This window comes from Mustela erminea, chromosome 7, assembly GCF_009829155.1.
Source record: "Mustela erminea isolate mMusErm1 chromosome 7, mMusErm1.Pri, whole genome shotgun sequence".
Classification (NCBI taxonomy): domain Eukaryota; kingdom Metazoa; phylum Chordata; class Mammalia; order Carnivora; family Mustelidae; genus Mustela; species Mustela erminea.
The window spans coordinates 21,870,833-21,890,769 of record NC_045620.1 but is presented as its reverse complement, the minus strand read 5'-3'; the positions used below and the strand labels follow the sequence as shown (position 1 = coordinate 21,890,769).

Sequence of the window (19,937 nt, the reverse complement as noted above, 5' to 3'; positions counted from 1 at the left end):
GGCTCTGAGCTCAACCCTTCAGCAGAGGAACTCGGGAATGTTAGGAGCTTCTTTCTTTTCTTTTCTTTAGTTTAATTTATTTATTGACAGAGAGCGAGCACGCGCACACACAAGCAGGGGGAACATCAAGAGAGGGAGAAGCAGGCTCTCCGCTGAGCAGGGCGACTGATGCGGGGCTCAGTCCCAGGACCCTGGGATCATGACCTGAGCTGAAGGCAGATGCTTCACCAACAGGGCCACCCAGATGCCCAAGCTTAGGAGCCCCTTGTACTTGACTATTTTCCAAAGAGAGGTACAACAATATACAGCTCATCCCAGTCATTCTTTTTAGAGTGTGGTATTGACACTTTTCCCATTGAGGGACAGGATCTATATCCCTTCCCTTTGAACCTCAGTAGGCCTTTGTGACTGCCTCCACCAACAGACAGTGGCAAGTGATGCTGTGACTTCCAAGGCTAGCTCATAAAAAGCTCTTCAGGGGCGCCTGGGTGGCTCAGTGGGTTAAGCCTCTGCCTTCGGCTCAGGTCATGATATCAGGGTCCTGGGATCAAGCCCCACATCAGGCTCTCTGCTCAGCAGGGAGCCCTTCCTCTCTCTCTGCCTCTCTATTTACTTGTGATCTCTGACTGTCAAATAAATAAATAAAAATCTTAAAAAAAAAAATGCTCTTCAGCACTCTCTCGTGGGCTCAGGTGCTTTCTCTCTTAATCCACTCACCTTGGAACCCAGCCACCGTGTTGGGAGGAAGCCCAGGCCTCCTGGAGAGGTTGGTGAAGGTGTTCCAGCCGACAACAGCGGTTCTGGTCCCTGCTAACCCCCAGACACGTGAGAGAGTGGACCTTCAGAGGATTCAGCCCCCAGCCTTGGCACTGTCCCAGCGGATGCCAAGTAGAGCAGAAATGAGCTGTCTGAAACTGCAAAATAAATGTTGTTGTTCTAAGCCACTAGGTATTGGGGTAGTTTGTTACGCGGCAGTGAATAACCGGAATGCTTGTCCAAGGTCACACAGCTTGGAAGTGGCAGAGCTGAGACCGATTAGAACCCAGGGTCATCCAGTTTCAGAGTCTGTTGTGCTGCGCTAATGGCCTATGTTCAGCTCAGGCACACAGTGTATGCTGCATGAAGCTCTACCCAAGAAGGAATGAAGCATCAAATGATTATAAGAATTAGATATCAGATTATAAGAAAGGATGCCGGTGACCCAGTGGAAAAGCAGTTTATTTTCTCCCATTCAAGCCACTAAATTGACCAACATGGTGAAAACAGAAGGAAGACTAAATCCAGGAAGGCTTCAAAGAAGAGGTGATTTTTTTTTTAAACTAAAGATTTTTTCTTTTCATCGTACAAATCATGGTAGAAACAAACCACTGGCTGTGGGAAAATTTAGAGGAATTAGTAGGGGAACCTGCTTTCAGTATAATATAGTCAGGGAGTCCTCACTGAGTAGGTGGGGAGCCAGGGTTGTGGGGACAGAAGCCAAAGGGAGTGGACTGACAAGTGAATAGGACATAGAGGTGGAGTGCAGGAAGAAGAGAAATGGGGCATTTGGGGAGGGGACTGTCACATGGAGAGAGAGAGAGAGCAGAGGGACAGACAGAGAGATGGGGTCTTGGCTTTTGAAAAGAGCAGGGCCCTTATCTCCATTGTCCTGGAGAAAGGATGGAAGACTTGAATGAGATGCAGGGACTTCTGTCAGGTGGGTGAGGAGGTGACAGACGATGGCTTCTGTTTTCTCAGTGGAGAATAAAGTCACCCGGTGAGACTGAGGAAACCAAGGAGCGCAAAGACCTCAGTTCTCAGAGAACAGAAACCAGATTTCCCAGGACGTGTGAGGTGAAGCCAGCCCGCCCAGAAAGCATGGAGTATTTTCTAGAAAGGACTCTAGTCAAGTGTACTTCCCATAGCTGAAACCGTGCAGCACATAGGATTTTATGTCCTGCCTCTTCCCACTCACCAGAGCGCAGAGACATTTCCCCGTGCATTTATAAACTCTTGGTAAACATCACTTTTAATACTTAGAAATAATCGACGGAGTGGATGTTCCAAGGGTCACTTAACCTTTCCTCCCTTTGACTGGACATTCAGACTGTTTGCTGGCAATAATACTGGCGTTCTGAGAGAGGCGGCGTGTGGTCTGGAGAAGAAAGGAGAACGCAAGCTCCAAGGCAGAGCTGGGATGTCTGGCACTCTGGCACCTAGGATCCCATCGTGGGAGCTTTCGGGGGCCTATTATGGGCAATGGGTGGTCCTGACAGGTCACATTCTGGATTTTCCTGGACACAAGCACAAAGAATGGGACAGCAAGGCAGATCTCACTGGCTTCTCAAAGGGCCCGGTGGGTCAGGTATTAAGCCTAAGGAAAATATGGTGGGGAGAAGGGCCGGGAGGGCTCAGAGAGCCGAACGTGTGACCCCTGACCATTTACAGTTTAAACACATAGTGCAACAGCCGTGTTTGGGATGGCAACAGGGCCCTTCACTTGCCTGTTTTCCCCATAATACAAGTCTTTTCTGCACCCCACCCTTCCTGGAGAGGGCATTGCTCCAAGAGACCTGGCCTTGGGCAGCCTAGGTAGGGACTCAGGTCCTCAACGCAAAGCCCAGCAGAAGAGAACCCTCTCGGCTGTGTGAGAATGAGGTGGGCGTCCTGAGACAAGGGGCCACCCACCCAGCAGAGGCCAGGAGACCGCTGGTGGACATATTCTCCAGGGGACACTGCCCTGGGGCGAGACTGCTTGTTCTGGGATTAGCTGAAGCCTTTTCCAACTTGAGGTTCTGTGGTTTGACAACACAGCTTTCATGGACTCCTACCATGAGCCAGGGACAGAAAAGGAACCCCTGTAGGCAAAGTGCCTACTGTGTGCCAACCACGGGGCTTCCTGTGAATGATCTCACGTACTGTCACAATAAGCCAGTAAGGAAAGAATCCTCACTTCACCAGAGAGAGGGGAAACAAGCAGGACAGAGCAGGACCTCTCTCTGCCTCCCAGCCCTGGGCTTCCCCTCCAACAGCATCGGAGTGGGGTGATCAACAGAGTCCCATAGCATTGCCCTTTCCTGTAGCATTTCTACCTGATAAAGCAAAGTTCCTCATGGTAGGCTTCAGGCACTGGGTGGCCCCTGACAGCTATGATGTCAGTGTCCTCCATCCCCTTGGACTGGTGAGGGCAGAGCTGGAGGTCAGAGGGTGACAAGGTCTTGTTTGTGTGTGTTTATGGGATTTGAGTTTCTGATGGGCGATAATCACTGTCAGGCTTCCCGACTGGAACGGGAGTGGGCACAAGGCCAGGGCTGCCACCCTCGAGGCAGGTATAAGAGCCAGGGAGGAGCGCCTGGAGCCTGGCTGGGGCGGAGGGGCTAGCTGCTGCTACTGGGGGGTGGGGAGGTACCAGGATGCAGAGATAAAGCTGCTTTGGACAGACTGCCGGGTGGAAGAGTTCCTTCTGGAAGTGGCCCTGTCTCTCGGGCAGATGTGCTAAGGAAATCCTCGGGCTGGACAGGCTGGGAGATTGCCAGAAACCAAGGCTTTGCAGCGTAAGTTACATTTTCCCATAGTTCCTGCCTTTTCCTTGCCTGCTGAGCTACTTCTTCCCCCCCATTAATGATCACGTGACCATCTGTCCCAGAAGAGCCCAGGTGGAAACTGAGTGGCCATGTGTCAGGAATTTGCGCCCTGGATTTCTCAGAGGCGGTGTTGGGGGGATAGCGGTAAGCACTGTCATTTACCCACTGCTCACCAAACACCAGGCGCTCTGGGTTATCTCACTGAATTGCAAACAGAAGGACGGAGGCTGGGTCCAGCATCCTAGTTCTTCAGACATTATCTTTTTTTTTTTTTTTTAAGGTTTATTTAATTCTTTATTTGAGACAGAGGGTGATCATGCATGCATGAGTTGGGGAAGGGGTAGAGAGAGAGAATCCTTAAGCAGACTCCCCACTGAGCAGGGTTCCATCCAGGAGATCATGATCCCAGCTGAAACCAAGAGCTGGATGCCTAACTGACTGAGCCACGCAGGCACCCCAGGCATTATTTTCTTTTACTCTTACAACAGCCCTATGAGGTGGTTATTAGTATTTTACAGAAGAGAAAAGTGAAGCACAGAGATGTTGATTAACTTGTCCAAGGTCACATAGTAAGAGAGTAGCAAAACCAGGATTTGAACTCCCCAACTCCAGAGACTGTACTCGTCACCACCGTGTTATACTAGTGGGGCAATGGTAAGTCTCTTCCACTTTCTGAGTAGTCATTTCCTTATCTGTAATTTAAGGGTATAAAATTTGATGATCAGAAATAGATTTCCCTGAGATTCGCTAAAGATACCTCAAGGTGGGTCAGCTTTAAGCATTGGGAAGCCTTCCTTCTTGGAAACATTATCAAGAACTGTAGAGGGCGCCTGGTGGTTCAGTGGGTTAAGCGTCTGCCTTCGGCTCAGGTCATGATCTCAGGGTCCTGGAATCGAGCCCTGCATTGGGCTCTCTGCTCAGCAGGGAGCCTGCTTCCCCCTCTCTCTCTGCCTGCTGCTCTGCCTACTTGTGATCTCTCTCTCTGTCAAATGAATAAATATTTATTAAAATAAAAAGAATTATAGGGGGCTCCTGGTGGGCTCAGTGGGTTGAGCACAAGACTTTGCGGGGGTGGGGGTCATGGTCTCTGGGTCCTAGGATTGAGCCCCATGTCAGGCTCCTGGCTCAGAAGGAAGTCTACTTGTCTCTTTCCCTCTTCCTCTGGCCCTCCTCCTGTTCATACTTGGCCTCTCTATCTGAAATAAGTAAATAAAACCTTCCTAAAATTTTTTTATTTTTATTTTTTATTATTATTTAAATTTTTAAAATTTATTTATTTTATTGACAGAGAGAGAGATCACAAGTAGGCAGAGCAGCAGGCAGAGAGAGAGGGGGAAGCAGGCTCCCTGCTGAGCAGAGAGCCCAATGCAGGGCTCGATTCCAGGACCCTGAGATCATGACCTGAGCCAAAGGCAGGGACCCAACCCACTGAGCCACGCAGGTGCCCAAATAAATAAAATCTTAAAAAAAAAAAAGAACTATATGGGAGTGCCTGGTTGGCTCAGTCAGTGGCCTGCAACACTCGACTTTGGGGTCATGAGTTAGAACCCTATGCTGGATGCAGAGAGTACTTAAAAAACAAACAAACAAACAAAAACCTGTGTGTATGCCCTTTGATTCAGCATTCAACTTCTGAAGTTTATCATAAAGTATATAACTTATGAGTATTTATGAGCAGGGAATTTCACTACAGTTTTGTTATAATCACGGAAATTAGAAGCAAACAAAATGTCCAACAGTTAAGGAATAAATGATACATCCTATGATGAGATAATACGTAGTCATTAAAAATCATGTGCTCAAAAGGTGCTGAATGTCACTGGAAAATTCTCATTTTTAAGTGGAAAAGGCACTTTATAAAATGAAAAAGACTGGAAAAAATACAGTTAAGGGTTGAGAGTTTATCTCTGAGAGATGAAATTATGAATATTTTTATATCTCTCTTTATTCTTTTCTACATTTCTCAAACTTTCTATAATATACACGCCTTATTTTTTAATAAGAAAAATGAAGATTTTTGTTCACTTGTTCTTTTGGTTTAGGCTTGGCTCCTTTCGAGCTTCTGTTAAAATACACCCCACTGGCTTTCAGAGGGAACTGAGTTGCTGGCAGTCAGTATTGTGAGGGCCTCCAATGTGTTTTGTGTGGGAAAACTGAAGCCTGAGGGTACAAGGGACTTATCCAAGGTCAGAGAGAGAACCAGAGACTCCAGACTCCCAGCCTGGAGCTCAGTCATCTGCCCAAAAGGGCCAGAATCCCTAGGCCAAGTTTCCAGAAGGTTAAAGAGATGGAAGGGAATCAGCGAGAATTTCCTGGGTATGGTTAATACAGGTTGGTTGCTAACTCCAAGTGAGACCTTGAATGCTGAGGGTAGGTGACCTCACAGACCTACCCAGTGACGATTCATCCTGGGAGTGACGGGAGAGAGAGAGAGAGCAAAGGGCATCTGGGTGGCCAGGAGCTAGCAGGGTGTGCCCAGGCCTCTCCCTCTCATCTCTAGGCCTTAACCACAGAGCTTCCTCTCCTGGGAGAGCTCAGGACTCTTCCTACCAGGCCCTGGCTCGGACAGAATGAAAGGTCTCCGCTGGCGTTACACTCGGCTGGTAAGGGGCCCAGCTTGGGCTGGGGAGGTCAGGCCAGCAAAGTGGGGGAGGCCAGATCTCTGGCAGGGTGGGGTCCGGGCTAGGATTGGATGTAGGCGTGTGCTGTGTTCCCCTTCCAATTCCCTCTCCAGCTGCCCTGGAGTTCAGAGTTCAGGACCCGGGGACCTGGATCCCCTACCCCATGGTCCTGAGACCCCAAGGAGCACAGACTTCTGTCTCCAGCCAGTTGGAGTTCTGTCCAGAAGCACCATGCAGCTAGGACCCCCTCCTTAGGCCTGAACCTGGGGACTAGGAAAGCAGTGTCCTGGTCATTTTTCATCCTGGAGGAGGCCTCTCTTTCTTAAGAAAAGTCCCCAGGTCATTGTGGGCAGGTGCATGTGTACACACACACACACACACACACACACACACACACGCACACACACACACGCACACGCCCTCAAACACACACTCTAGCACAGAGTGGAAGCTCGATTGAATGGGTGCATGAGCCAACCCGCATCCACACAGACACACACCTATTTATACAATCCCAACTCACACTCACAACATGTTGATGGGTAAACACGCAAAGTTACTCAACACCTTCTCACACTGATTTGCCAACACAAGTCTATTTTAAGCCCACACACACCTTCTCACGGACGAACACACATCTCACACAGACCTGCACGTGCTTTCTCAGCTGCTGCAAGCGTTGTCCCCCTGGCTGACAGGGAAGCCTCTGGCCCTCATTCCTTTTCTTTGTAAAATAAGGAGAGTAAGGAGAACATTCTTAAGATTCTTGGGAAAATATAAGAGAGATATGCACAGCGAACGCCCAGCCAGGCCTGGTCAAGGGTGCGCTGACGGACATTGGCCGCTGTCTGTTGTTATTGTTCGGATTATTGATATTATTATCCCTGTTTCAAGTGCAGACACACACGGCTGCAGCTCTCAGGGCTGGGCAGGGCTGGGCTGCCACCTGCCCTTCTCCCTGCCCCTGAGCTTCGAACTTGATCCTTGGCATCTGCTCTGGATCTAGAGCGGGCTGGCAGACAAACCACAGAGTCTGCGGTGGCCACATCTGATGGGCGTGTGTACCCTTGACCTTGGGCTGGCAGGGGCGGGTCTTGTCAGCCATGGGCACCAGCCTCCTCTGTCTGGGGTGGAGGTGGCTGGGGCCTGAGCAGGGGTGATGAGGCAGCCGAGGCTTTTGGCTCCGAAGACATGGCAGCCGGTGTCTCCTGGTCCCTCTTTGTGTCTTCACAGCCCAGCCGGGTGGAGGATGCTCTGTCTGTGGAGGAGGGTGAGGAGGAGGAAGAGGAGACAGCCCCAGCCCCAGCCCCAGCTCCGGTCTCAGCTCCGGCTCCTGAAGATCCGGTGGAGCCCCAGCTGGCAGAAGCCAGCCAGGTTCTAGGAGCCTCGGAGATTAGGCAGGTTCGGGCGCAGTGCCAGGAGCCTCAGGGTCCCGCCCTCCGGCCCTACCCCAGCCAGGTCCAGGGACACCTGGGGTCGCTCCTGCTGTGTCCCAAGGCCCAGGGGGAAGGTGGAAGGATGAGGTAGGGAGGATGAGACAGCGGGATTCAGCATCTCATCTATTCTCCCGCCTCTAGGAACCAAGGTGACCCAGGGGAGGAAGTCCCGAGAGAGAGCTGACCTTGGTTCAAATCCCAGCTCTGCCACTTACTCCCCATGTGGCCTTTAGGCAAGTTGCTTTACCTTCCTGAGCCTAATTTTCTTCAACCATAAAATGGGAATGATACTCCCTCTCTAATGGGCTCTTGGAAACCGTAAACGCCTCTGGTACCCATAACGTCACATGCCTGTGTGAGTGGGACCTGTTCAACCTCAGTTCATCTGGGACCCTGCAGGCAGGGTGGAAGGAGCGGGGAGGATGCAGATTCTCCGCTTACCTCCGGCCCTGTTCCTAGCTCAGCCTCCACCTCCCCGCCAGAGTCATGGGACATCCCTGGAGCCTGGCCTTCTGCACATCAAGAGATGGCTTCAGCCTGCGGAGCCTGTACAGGCAGATGGAAGGCCACAGTGGGCCGGTGCTGCTGGTGCTGAGGGACCAGGATGGGCAGGTAAGGTGGGCCCTGGCCCCACCCAACCACACAATGGGGGCCCTGCCCCAGGGCAGCCTCAGGGGCGGGAGGCAGAGGTGACAGCCTGTCACTTGCAAGGGACAATGATGAAGACATTGAGACCTCCCCTGTTGAGAGCCCTTCCTCCCTCTCTTCCTTCCTTCCTTCTTTCCTTCCTTCCCTAATTCAGCCATTCAACACATGTACATTAAGCACTTACTATGTGTGAGCTTAGATGTGGATGTGGATGAGAGCAAGGTCAAGAGAGAAGTGATTCCAGCCCTCTTGGAGCTACAGGCCCACTAGGGAGGCAGGCCAGAGGTGAAGCAAATAATCAACTGGGGAGACATCTCAAGAGGGGGCTCTATACCTTAATGAACCATTTATGCTTGAAAACATCCCCCTGTTCGTTGGGGGCTAAAAGGGAAAGTGAGCTATGAGGAGGCTGCCTCGGACCTTGGGAGGGTCTGGTCTCAGACCCCTGTTGTCTCACCAAGGCCGGGGATGGGGGGTGTGGATCTCGCCGGGCACCAGGCTCTCTAGACAGGGGCCAGGGGAGGGGGTAAATGCTGGTTTCAATTGCTCTTCTTCCATGGGAGGAACATGTTAGAAATCCTGAGAGCCCCTGAGGACACTCATGTGCACAGGCGCTCCTTCCGTCTCAAGACACCAATATCAAGGAACTTCCACCTCAAGGCCATGGAGCTCACGTCTTCAAGATGGAGCTCCTTCCTTAGCAGAAGGCCACTGACCGTGGAGGTGATTCCTTATATTAAGCCAAAACCGACTCCCCATGGCTGCCTCCCAGTGGTCCTGCCTCTGCCCCTCAACACTCTGTATGAGAGGGAAAACTTAAAGTCCATCAACTACCCCATGGGAGAAGATGGCCAAGTGAACTGTGGCTCTGCTTCATAGTGAACTATTATTACCAAGGGCTGGAAAGAAAGATTATGTAAAGCCATAACTATTAAAAGTGTTGTTTTTATTTTTATTTATTTATTTAAGAGGTTATTTTTGTAAGTAATCTCTCTACCCAAGGTGGGGCTTGAACTCACAACCCCAAGATCAAGAGTTGCATGCTTCACCGACTGAGCCAGTCAGGCGCCTCAAGTTTTGTTCCTAAAGCAGGATATGAAAGGCACTTTTGGGCCAATGGAGAAAATGTATTAGGAACTGGATACTAGATAGTATTATGGCATTACTGTTAATTTTTTTTAGGTGAGATGATGGTATTGTGGTCATCCATGAGAAAAATCCCCATTCTTTTTTTTTTAAATCTTTTTGTTTATTTATTTATTTGACACAGAGAGAGAGAGAGAGATCACAAGTAGGCAGGCAGAGAGAGAGAGAGGAAGCCAGGGCTTCCCGCAGAGCAGAGAGCCCAATGCGGGGGCTCGATCCCAGGACCCTGAGATCGAAGGCAGAGGCTTAACCCACTGAGCCACCCAGTTGCCCTGAGAAAAAATCCCCATTCTTAGGAGCTGAACCATTAGAGGTGAAAGGCTTGTAGTATCTGCAACTTACTATCCAACAGAACAGCAATATATATAAGGAGCAAGAAAGTAAATATGGAGAACACAGGAATGCACATGGAGGGTATCTGCACCTGCTTTTGCTTTTCTGTGTATTTGAACTTTTATAAAGAAAAACGAAAGGGGGAGGGCAGTTACAAAACAGAGGTATCGGGTGCCTGGCTGGCTCAGTTGGAAGAGCGCGCAGCTCTTGATCTCAGGGTCATAAGTTTGAGCCCCACCTTGGGTGCAAAGATAACTTAAATAAATAAAACTTAAAAAAAAAAAAACCCAGATGTACTGTAAGATCTGGTTTTCTGTATAAGAATATATACACTGGGGGCACCTGGGTGGCTCAGTGGGTTGAGCCTCTGCCTTCGGCTCCGGTCATGATCCCAGGGTCCTGGGATGGAGCCCCCCATCAGGCTCTCTGCTCAGCAGGGAGCCTGCTTCCTCCTATCTCTCTCTGCCCGCCTCTCTGCCTACTTGTGATCTCTGTCTGACAAATAAATAAATAAAATCTTTAAAAAAAAAGAATATATACACTGGCATTGAACAGATGCTGGAAGGAAACTCAGGAAAATGTTACAGTCACCTTGCAGAGCAGAAGGGGGCATTGGAATGACTTTAGTTTCTCTTTGTTCTTGTCGAATAACTTCTAATACTTTTCTACAAGGATTACTTTCACAAAATAAGCATGTTTAAGAAAAAACTAGGAAGACGCCAGCAAGAGTTCTTCCTCAGGGAATATTAAAGGAAAGGACAGGCATTGATGGGCCCATGGGGCCCTCCCCACCCCCCAGCTCTGTCCCAGGCTCCCTGGGTGCCCCGCTGGATAAGCCTATATTACTAAGCTCCACTCCCTGCCAGCTGCCACAGCAAAGCTCTTCTGCTTTCCAGATGTTTGGAGCCTTCTCTTCCTCGGCCATTCGACTCAGCAAAGGCTTCTATGGTACCGGAGAGACATTCCTCTTCTCCTTCTCCCCACAGCTAAAGGTGAAATTCCCAGGGAGGAGGGTGGGGCGGTTTTGTAAAGATCCTGTGGTCCTAGTGGCCCCTAGCTCTATCTCCCATCCTGCAGTGCTTGGTATCCCTCCATCTTTCCACAGAAGAACAAGACAGGACAGTGGTGGGCAGGGCATCCCCCTTGGCCCTGTTTATGTTCATTTCTTACAGTGCTCACTGGGTCCCTGGTGACCCCAGACTGGCTCAAAAAGGAAGAGGGGCGTTGCTCACCCAACACAGGCTGCAAAGACAAGATGGGTCCAAGTGCAGGTAGATCTGTGGGTATACAGGTAGGAAGACGAAGACAGACACATCCAGTGACTTCAGTCTTCTTATGAAGTGGGGGCTGAGGTCATTGGTTAAGAGAGAGGTTGGGGGAGAAAGCGTACAGGCTGAGCAAAGAGAAGGCATCAAATTGTCATCACAGGAGTGGAGAGGGAGGCCTCCTGGAGAGAACCAGAGAAACAGAAAGACAGCGAGGCAGCGTGAACTGGAGGTAGGGGCCATCAGCTTAAAGGCAAGCTTGTCCCCTGGGCACGTGTTTTCCACCAGCCATGTTCAGCTCTTGGGTTCTGGCATGGAGAAAGTGGTTTGGGAGGGGCTCCTCCAGGATGGGGCTTTCGCCAAGCTAGTGTGACCAAGGGAGAGGGGGAAGCAGAAGATGAAGGGAATGGAAATGTAAATGGACCACAGGACCTAGTCTGGACTGGTGGGGGGAAGGACAGCCAGCGAGACTGAAGACGATGAGACGAAGATTGAAACAACAGTTGACAGGTGGCCTTGTGGTCAGAGACTTGGAGCAAGGACAACCAGCTGAGCCAAGTGTTGGAATATAAGATCCAGAGAGAGGGGCATTGGAAACAGACCGGAAGGACAAGGTTCCTGGGTGTGGACAGATGGGACAGTGGCCGAGGTGGGGTAAGAAATCCCCAGCAGGGGGCGCCTGGGTGGCTCAGTGGGTTAAGCCTCTGCCTTCAGCTCAGGTCGTGATCTCAGGGTTCTGGGATCGAGTCCTGCATCGGGCTCTCTGCTCAGCGGGGAGCCTGCGTCCTCCTCTCTCTCTCTCTCTGCCTGCCTCTCTACCTATTTGTGATCTCTGTCTGTCAAATAAATAAAATTTTAAAAATCTTATAAAAAAATTAAAAAAAAAAAAAAGAAAGAAATCCCCAGCACTGGAAAAGGAAGGGCCCCGAGGCAGGGACAGGATGGGTCTGTGCAGATGACGAAGTTCACCAAGGACACTGGCAAGAATGAGGAAGGAGGGAAGGATGGTGAGCCAGATCTTAAGCCTCTAATTCATGGTGACTGGTGACTAGGAGATGGGTGAATGACAGAGACAAGACTGGTGGAGTCAGAGGGTACTTGCTGCCTTTTGAAGCAAGGTTTTTGAAGGCGGGAGGGGGATAGTCCCCGACATTTCCCGTCTAAAGCTTTTCTATCTCTGAGCTATTTATTGAATAAGACGCTGAGCGTTGCAGGCTTGGCATGAAGCACACTACTTTTACTACTCATAAAAATAGTCGCAGCTAACTGGGTGCTGGTGTACCACCTGCCAGGCACTATTCTGAGACATTCACAAATTAGCGCGTTTAATCATGACAACATTCCTCTGAGGTACATACTATTATCGGCCCCAGTTAGCGTTGAGGAAACGGAGGCACAGAGAACTTGAGCGACTTGCTAGTCAGTGGTAAGGACGGGATGCAGAAGCAGGCGCTGGGGCTTGAACCCAGCCACGGCTAGGCTGCCTGTCTAAACAACAGATGGAGACGCTCTCCGGCTTACAGAGGAGACGCGATCACAATATAGAGGGATAAGGGCTGTGGAAGAAACGCAAGGAGGAGTGCCTGTATGGAACGGGGGTGCGGAGATCCAAGGAGACTTCCTAGAGGAGGAGCTTCTTGAATCAGGTCTTGATGGACAACCAAGATCACCAGGTGCTGAAGGGCAAAAGCGAGCAGTCTTCTTGGAGCATGTGAAAATAACTGCAGAGTAATTGGAAAGGGGACAGTGCCCATTTAGGAACCCAGCAGATGAATGGGTAGGGGGTCAGAGTGTGTGAGGAAGGACATATCCCCCACACTCCCACTGCATGCCCTCATGAAATATTTGTTCAGCAGATGAAGCACTAGGGGCGCATGGGTGGATCAGTTGGTTGAGCGACTGCCTTCGGCTCAGGTCATGATCCTGGAGTCCCGGGATCAAGTCCCGCATCGGGCTCCCAGCTCCATGGGGAATCTGCTTCTCCCTCTGAACTTCTCTCCTCTCATGCTCCCTCTAACTCTCTCTCTCGCTCTCTCAAATAAATATATAAAATCTTAAAAAAAAAAAAAAAAAGATAGGGGCACCTGGCGGGCTCAGTGGGTTAAGCCTCTGCCTTCGGCTCAGGTCATGATCTCAGGGTGCTGGGATCGAGCCCCGCATCGGGATCTCTGCTCAGCAGAGAACCTGCTTCCCCCTCTCTCTCTGCCTGCCTCTCTGCCTACTTGTGATCTCTCTCTGTGTCAAATAAATAAATAAATAAAATCTTAAAAAAAAAAAAAAGATGAAGAACTAGTTCCAGATGTTTTTGTTTGCTATGAGAGACCTCCCCTCCAATGCATGGACCTACAGATAGACTCAGCAACACAATTATTGGTTCCATGACAAGGAGGTCACAAGCACTTATGGACTCCTTGCTAAAGCAAAACACAAGGTATCTATTTCATTGTCTCCATCAGCCAGCCTGATAATCTTTCCAGGAAACAGGAAGGGGTCCCTGTTCCAAGGAAACACATGCTGGCTTCCAATTACCACTCGCCTTCCTGTGTTCATATACTAGATCCTATAGTTCTCGGATTTTCCTCCTGCTGCAATGACTACTCCTCAGCAGAGTCTTTCGCTGGTTCCTCCTCACCTCCACAACATTTGGGACGTCAGAGGGTCCCAAAGCAAGTTTTTGGTTCTTGTCTCTCTCTACCCTCATTTCTTTCAAGGTCTCATCCATTCTCACCACTGTGCATGCCACCCACATGCTGATGGCCTCTGCCCCTGGACTCCTAACTGACATATACCCAACCTACTACCCAGAGTTTTTGCTTGGTCAAGCCTGGCATTTCAAGCCTCACAGGTCACAAACTGAGTTCCTGACTTCCCCCCACGAAATCTACCTCTTCTGCCATCTTCCCCAATGAAGTTAATGGCTCCATCTTTCCTGCCACTGAGACCAAAAATTTGGGGGTCTTTTTTTTTTTTTTTAAGATTTATTTATTTGACACAGAGAGAGATCACAAGTAGTCAGAGAGGCATGCAGGGGCGGGGTGCGGAGCAGGCTTTCTGCTGAGCAAAGAGCCTGATGTGGGGCTTGATCCCAGGACCCTGAGACCACGACCCAGGCTGAAGGCAGAGGCTTAACCCACTGAGCCACCCAGGAACCCCAATTTTGGGGTCTTTGATGCCTATCTGTCACACTCTACACCTGAGTTGTCAATGAATCCCGATGGCTCAGCCTTCTCTATCAATATCCAGAACCCACCACCTCTCACCACGTCCTTTGGTGTCTCCTGGTTCAAGCTGGCACAATTATTGTCCTTGTTCCTGCTATACCCCTCCTAAAAGGTCTCCCTGCTTCCACCCCAGTCATCACAAAAGCTGGAGTGTTCCTTTCTTCCTCCTAAAGATTATTTATTTATTTATTTATTTGAGGGAGTGGGGAAGAGAGAGAGAGAGAGAGAATGAGCACAGGTGAGGAGAGGCAGAGGGAGAGGAAGAAGCAGATTCCCTGCTGGACAGGGAGCCTGATGTGGGCTTAATCCCAGGACTCCAGGATCCTGACCTGAGCTGAAGGTAGACACTTAACAGACTGAGCCATCCAGGTACCCCTAGAGTTTTCCTTTTGAAAGGTTAAGTCAGAGCATGTCACTCCTTTGCTCGAAGCTGCCAGTAGCTTCTTTTCTTGGAGTAAACCCAGTTTTTATAATAACCTACAAGGCCTGGGGCATCTGGGTGGCTCTGTTGGTTAATATCTGCCTTTGGTTTGGGCCATGATCTCGGGTTCCTGGTTCCATGATCCAGCCCCACATCAGGCTCCCTGCTCAGCCTGCTTCTCCCTCTCCCTCCACTAGTCCCCCACAGTCTTGTGTTCTTTCTTGCTCTCTCTCTCTCTCTCTCTCTCAGATAAATAAAATCTTAAAAATACATATAACAACCTACAAGACCCTACATCTTCTGGCCTGTCTCTTATTTTGTTTCTTATTATTTTTCCTTTCCCTCACTCTGCTCTAGCTACATTGAGTTCTGCGCTGGCCCTTAAACATGCAGGCCTGCTCCTACCTCAGGGCCTTTGCACATGCTGTTCAGGGCCTTTGCACATGCTGTTCTGCCTAGATTGCCTTCTACCGGATCACCACATGGCTCAGGTCTCACCTCCTTTAGGATTCCGCTCAAATGTCACCATCTCAGAGAGGCTCTCTATGACCAACTAATTTAAATTTATAAAAACCCTTCTTGTCCTTCTCTACTTTTTTATCCTTAGCATTTGTCAACATACTATTTATTTTACTTAGTTACCTGCCTCCACCTACTGGAATAGGAGCCCCATGAAGGCAGGAATTTTTGTCTGGTATATTCACCATTCTACCCAGTACATAAAACAATGACTGGTACTAAGTGTTAAAAAAAAAAAAATTGTTGAATGAAATGAATTTTTTTTTAAAGAGAGAAAGAGAAAGAGAGAGAGAGAGAGTGAGCATGGGGGAGGGGAGGCCAGAGGGAGAAGCAGACTCCCTGCTAAGTAGGCAGCCCCATGTGGGACTCCATCCTGGGACTCCAGGATCATGACCTGAGCTGAAGGCAGTTGCTTAACCTACTGAGCTACCCAAGCGCCAGAAATGAATTATTTTAACAGGGGCTGTTTTCCCAGCCCCATCTTGGAATCCTGTTTTTTGTTTTCTTTTGTTTTGTAATTGGGTAATCTTTGCCTATCTTCTTTCTTTTGGCACCTCCTGTGTTCTTGACGCATTCTCAGTGGCTCCTTGATGGCGATTGGAAATGGCACCACAGGGTCTTCGTTTCTTCCGCAGCAATGTTTATCTTACTCCTTCAAGTCTGAAGGTCACATTCTTCGGTGAAAGTAGAGAAGGAACTGAATGATTCTGTCTTTTCATGGTCACTTGTTCATATTATCTCATCTCTTGTGAGCCCAGGGCTTATTTTTTTATTAGTCTATTTTCTTGCTAAAAATCTTTCGGCTGCTCATAGCATTTTTTTTTTTAAGATTTTTTAAAATTTATTTGACAGAGATCACAAGTAGGCAGAGAAGCAGGCAGAGAGAGAAAGGAGGAAGCAGGTTCCCTGCTGAGCAGAGAGCCCAATTCGGGGCGCGATCCTAGCACCCTGGGATCATGACCTGAGCTGAATGCAGAGGCTTAACCCACTGAGCCACCCAGGTGCCCCCTCATAGCATTTTTTTTAAACAGCTAATTACAGGCAGTAATATGCTATACTTTTGTGGCCTTCTAAAAGTATTTTTATTGGTCAAATTGACTCTTGAATAATTTGTTCATTCAACAGACATCTCTACCACGCCCTGGGAATTTTGCTGGGCATCCAGACAGCTTACAGGTGGATCGAGTAATGGCACGTCATTATGAACAGGATCATCTCTAAGAGTGCTAAATGCTGAGGAAAAGTGGACAGGGCCTGGGAGGAAGGGCTCCGTTAGACAGGGTGACCCAGGAAACTTCTATGCGAGGACATTTGGGCTGAAAGATGAGAAGTGGGCCGTTTCAGGACTTGGAGAAAAATCATTCTCAGTAGAGGGATGAGCAAGTGTGAAGGTCCTGTAGCAGGAACAGCTTTGGGTGTCCCAGGGACAGCAAGGCCGGTGTAGGCGAAGTACAGTCAGTAGGGGGAGGTGGGGTCAGAGAGGAAAGCAGGGGTCAGAGCAGTCTGGGCTTCCAGCTAGACTAAGGCGTTGGATTGTATTTCCATCGCAGTGGGGAGCTCTCCGAGGGCTTTAGGCAGAGGAATGATGATATCCGACCACATGGCAGAGCGGAGATGGGCTGTGGGCAGGAGACTGGAAGCAGGGATGTGTAAGGCGGCTGTGAGCCAGTGAGGAGTGACTGGCAGGGATTGGGTGGGCACGAGTGGAGATGGACATGGACAAGACAGAAATGGGGGTAGTCTGGGTGTGTCTTTGGGGTGGGGCCCACATGACCTGCTCAGGAATGGAGCATGAGGCAGCGTGTGGAAGTGGGCAGCCTCCAGCAAGAGAAGAGGAAACAGCTCATGGCAGAATCAGGGCCCAGCTCCTGACCGGGACCGGGACCTTCCTCCTTCTCTCTCCAGCTTTGGAAGCAGGATGCTTCCTTGTGGGAACTCAGACTGGAAGGGAAGAGGTGAAATCTGGGGAAAATGGAAAGAAATATTGTCAGGGGCCAGGGTGCTTCTTGATGCTTAGCTGGGGCTTGGGCCTCGATGTTCCATTCCCTCCACAACACTGCCACCCTGTGGTGCGGAGTCAAACTGCAAGGGCAGGACTCCCCCAGTAACCCAGCTTTTCTCCTGTCATCCCAGGTCTTTAAGTGGACAGGAAGCAACTCTTTCTTTGTGAAAGGAGACTTGGATTCACTGATGATGGGCAGCAGCAGGTCCGTGTCTCAGTCCTCCCGGGGTCTTGGGGTAGGGTCTCCCGTCTGGAAAGGCTGGGCTAGGCTGCCCCAGAGAAGAGGCTGATGGTAAATTTCCAGGCCTCTCCCTTCAACATTGCTGGGTGCTGCCTAGTCCCCCAGCCAAATCCCTCAAGCCTCCTCCTAACACTGAGGGGAAAGGATGGCATGGACTATCCTCCAACGTCTTTACAGTTGATGACAGCTTAGTCTGTGTGCATGTGATTTGGGCAACAGCATTCTGCATGGTTGGATGAGGCTAGAGTCAGGGGATGGGAGGCTAAATCAGGATTCATAACTCACTGGAGGAAGGCAGGCATCTGCCCAAGAAACCAGCGTGCGCATGCGTGCATACGTGTGCACGTGTGTATGTGTTGGGCAGATGACCACTCATCATTAGGAAGAAAAAGTTAGCCTTACTCCTGGTGAGACTCCCAGATTCAGGCAGAATAAATCAGAATAAATCTTACCTCAAGGGCAAAGATGAAAGCAGTGTTTGACTAGTACCAGGCAAGTTCTTTGCCCACCCAACTCCCTGAAGAGCCTCTACAGAGATAGTCTGGCACAGAACATACAAGCCATTGCTGATTTGCAGTAACCTACTTCCCAGCCCCAGCCTGGTTTGCTGTCCAGTGAGAGGATTAGAATGGATGCTTTCTGAAGTGTTTGGGGCTGAGTCCGTGCCTTGTCACTCTTTTGTTTAAGTATAGCCATATTTAAAATTTTCCATATGTTCTAAAACTTGACTAGTGGTGCACCACCGTATATATTTATTAAAATCATTTAACTTTAGGGGTGTCTGTGTGTATGTGTTGGGCAGATGAGTGGGTCAGTTGTTAAGCATCTGCCTTCAGCTCAGGTCATGATTCCAGGGTCCTGGTCCCTGCTCAGCAGGAAAGTTCTTGCTTGGTGGGAAGCCTGCTTCTCCCTCTCCCACTCTCCCTGCTTGTGTTCCCTCTTTGATTGTCCTTGCCAAATAGATGAATAAAATCTTTTTTTTAAAATAAAGATTTTATTTATTCATTTGACAGATGAGAGAGAGAGAGATCACAAGTGGGCAGGAGAGAGGAGGAAGCAGGCTCGTTGCTGAGCAGAGAGCCCGATGCGGCCTTGATCCAGGACCCTGGGATCATGACCAAGCCGGAGGCAGAGGCTTTCAACCCACTGAGCCAGCCAGGCGCCCCTAGATGAATAAAATCTTAAAAAAAAAAGAAATAACTATTTTAAAAATGCTCCAAATGCTATGGGGAACAACAGGTGGAATTCCCAACAATTCTGGATATAAATTGGTTTAAGGGAAGGTGAAATAGGCAAAACTGTGCTGTGGTCGTGGTGAGGCCAGTGGCTGATGGTGTAGACCTAGAATACCAACATCCAGGAGTGAGTCATGCCAAGGTTTTTCTCTTCTCTTTAGTGGCCAGTTTGGGCTGTGGTTGGATGGAGACTTGTACCGTGGGGGAAGCCACCCTTGTGCAACTTTCAATAATGAGGTACTGGCCCGACAAGAGCAGTTCTGCATCAAGGAGCTGGAGGCCTGGGTCCTGAGCTGAAGACCCGGTGGTGGGCGGCTTCCTGAAGCAACAGATGCTCAGACCTGCTCATGAATGCCTTCTGGACCCTCCTTAGAGAGGGCTGCCCATTTTCTCAGAAACCTGGATGACTATGGCTATGACCAGACCTCCTCACGGCCTGGGGACCCGAGACAGTCCTGCAAGCAAGCTATGTTCTCCGGTAGAGGTGACTGAAGGAGTAAAAGGGACTCACACCTCATCTGAGCAGCACAAAGAGCCTCATGAAATTTCTTTTTATTTATTTATTTTTTAAAATAGGCTCCACGCCCAGCATGGGGTTCAATCTCATGACCCTAAGAATAAGAATCCCATGTTCCACTGACTTGAGCCAGCCAGCCACCCCACTGAAATTTCTTCTTAGAAATTACACAACTGGGGTGCCTGGGTGGCTCAGTGGGTTAAGCCTCTGCCTTCGGCTCAGGTCATGATCTCAGGTCCTGGGATCGAGCCCTGCATCATGTTCTCTGCTCAGCGGGGAGCCTGCTTCCCCCTCTCTCTCTGCCTGCTGCTCTGCATACTTGTGATCTTTCTCTGTGTCAAATGAATAAATAAAATCTTTAAAAAAAGAGAAATTATACATGTTGATTGTAGAAAAAATAGAGGACTTAAAAAAAATTAAAATTGCCTAAAAGTCAACGACTCCCCAAAACCCTAACATTTTCATTTTCATATACACGGTGCTTCCAGACAATTTTCCATGGAGATACACACACACACACACACACACACATCTCTTAAGAGAATGGGATTCTAGGGGCGCCTGGGTGGCTCAGTCGGTTAAGTGGCTGTCTTTGGCTCAGGTCATGATTCCAGGGTCCTGGGATTGAGTCCCATCTTGGTCTCCCTGCTCAGCGGGGAGCCTGCTTCTCCCTCTGCCTGTCCCTCCCCCTCCCCCGCTCCAGCACACGAGCTCTCTCTCTCAGTCAAATAAATAAATAAAATCTTAAAAAAGAGAGAGAGAGAGAAAA

General features: G+C 49.5%; 1 protein-coding gene across 4 annotated transcripts; it reads left to right on the top strand.

Moving 5' to 3' along the window:
- Positions 1 to 3,353: 3,353 nt before the first annotated feature.
- TLDC2 (TBC/LysM-associated domain containing 2) lies at positions 3,354 to 19,367 on the top strand. Of its 4 annotated transcripts, none has more exons than XM_032350743.1 (8): positions 3,354 to 3,533; positions 6,077 to 6,166; positions 7,418 to 7,585; positions 8,080 to 8,232; positions 8,899 to 8,991; positions 10,644 to 10,739; positions 17,307 to 17,380; positions 18,813 to 19,367. In XM_032350743.1, exons 2-8 carry the CDS (start codon positions 6,134 to 6,136, stop codon positions 18,946 to 18,948), a joined length of 753 nt encoding a protein of 250 aa, XP_032206634.1. In that variant the 5' UTR covers positions 3,354 to 3,533; positions 6,077 to 6,133; the 3' UTR covers positions 18,949 to 19,367. The 4 variants fall into 4 exon arrangements, with proteins under 4 accessions (XP_032206634.1, XP_032206633.1, XP_032206635.1 ...); XM_032350742.1 differs by having other exon boundaries at positions 6,064 to 6,166; XM_032350744.1 differs by lacking the exon at positions 8,899 to 8,991 and having other exon boundaries at positions 6,064 to 6,166.
- Positions 19,368 to 19,937: the final 570 nt, after the last annotated feature.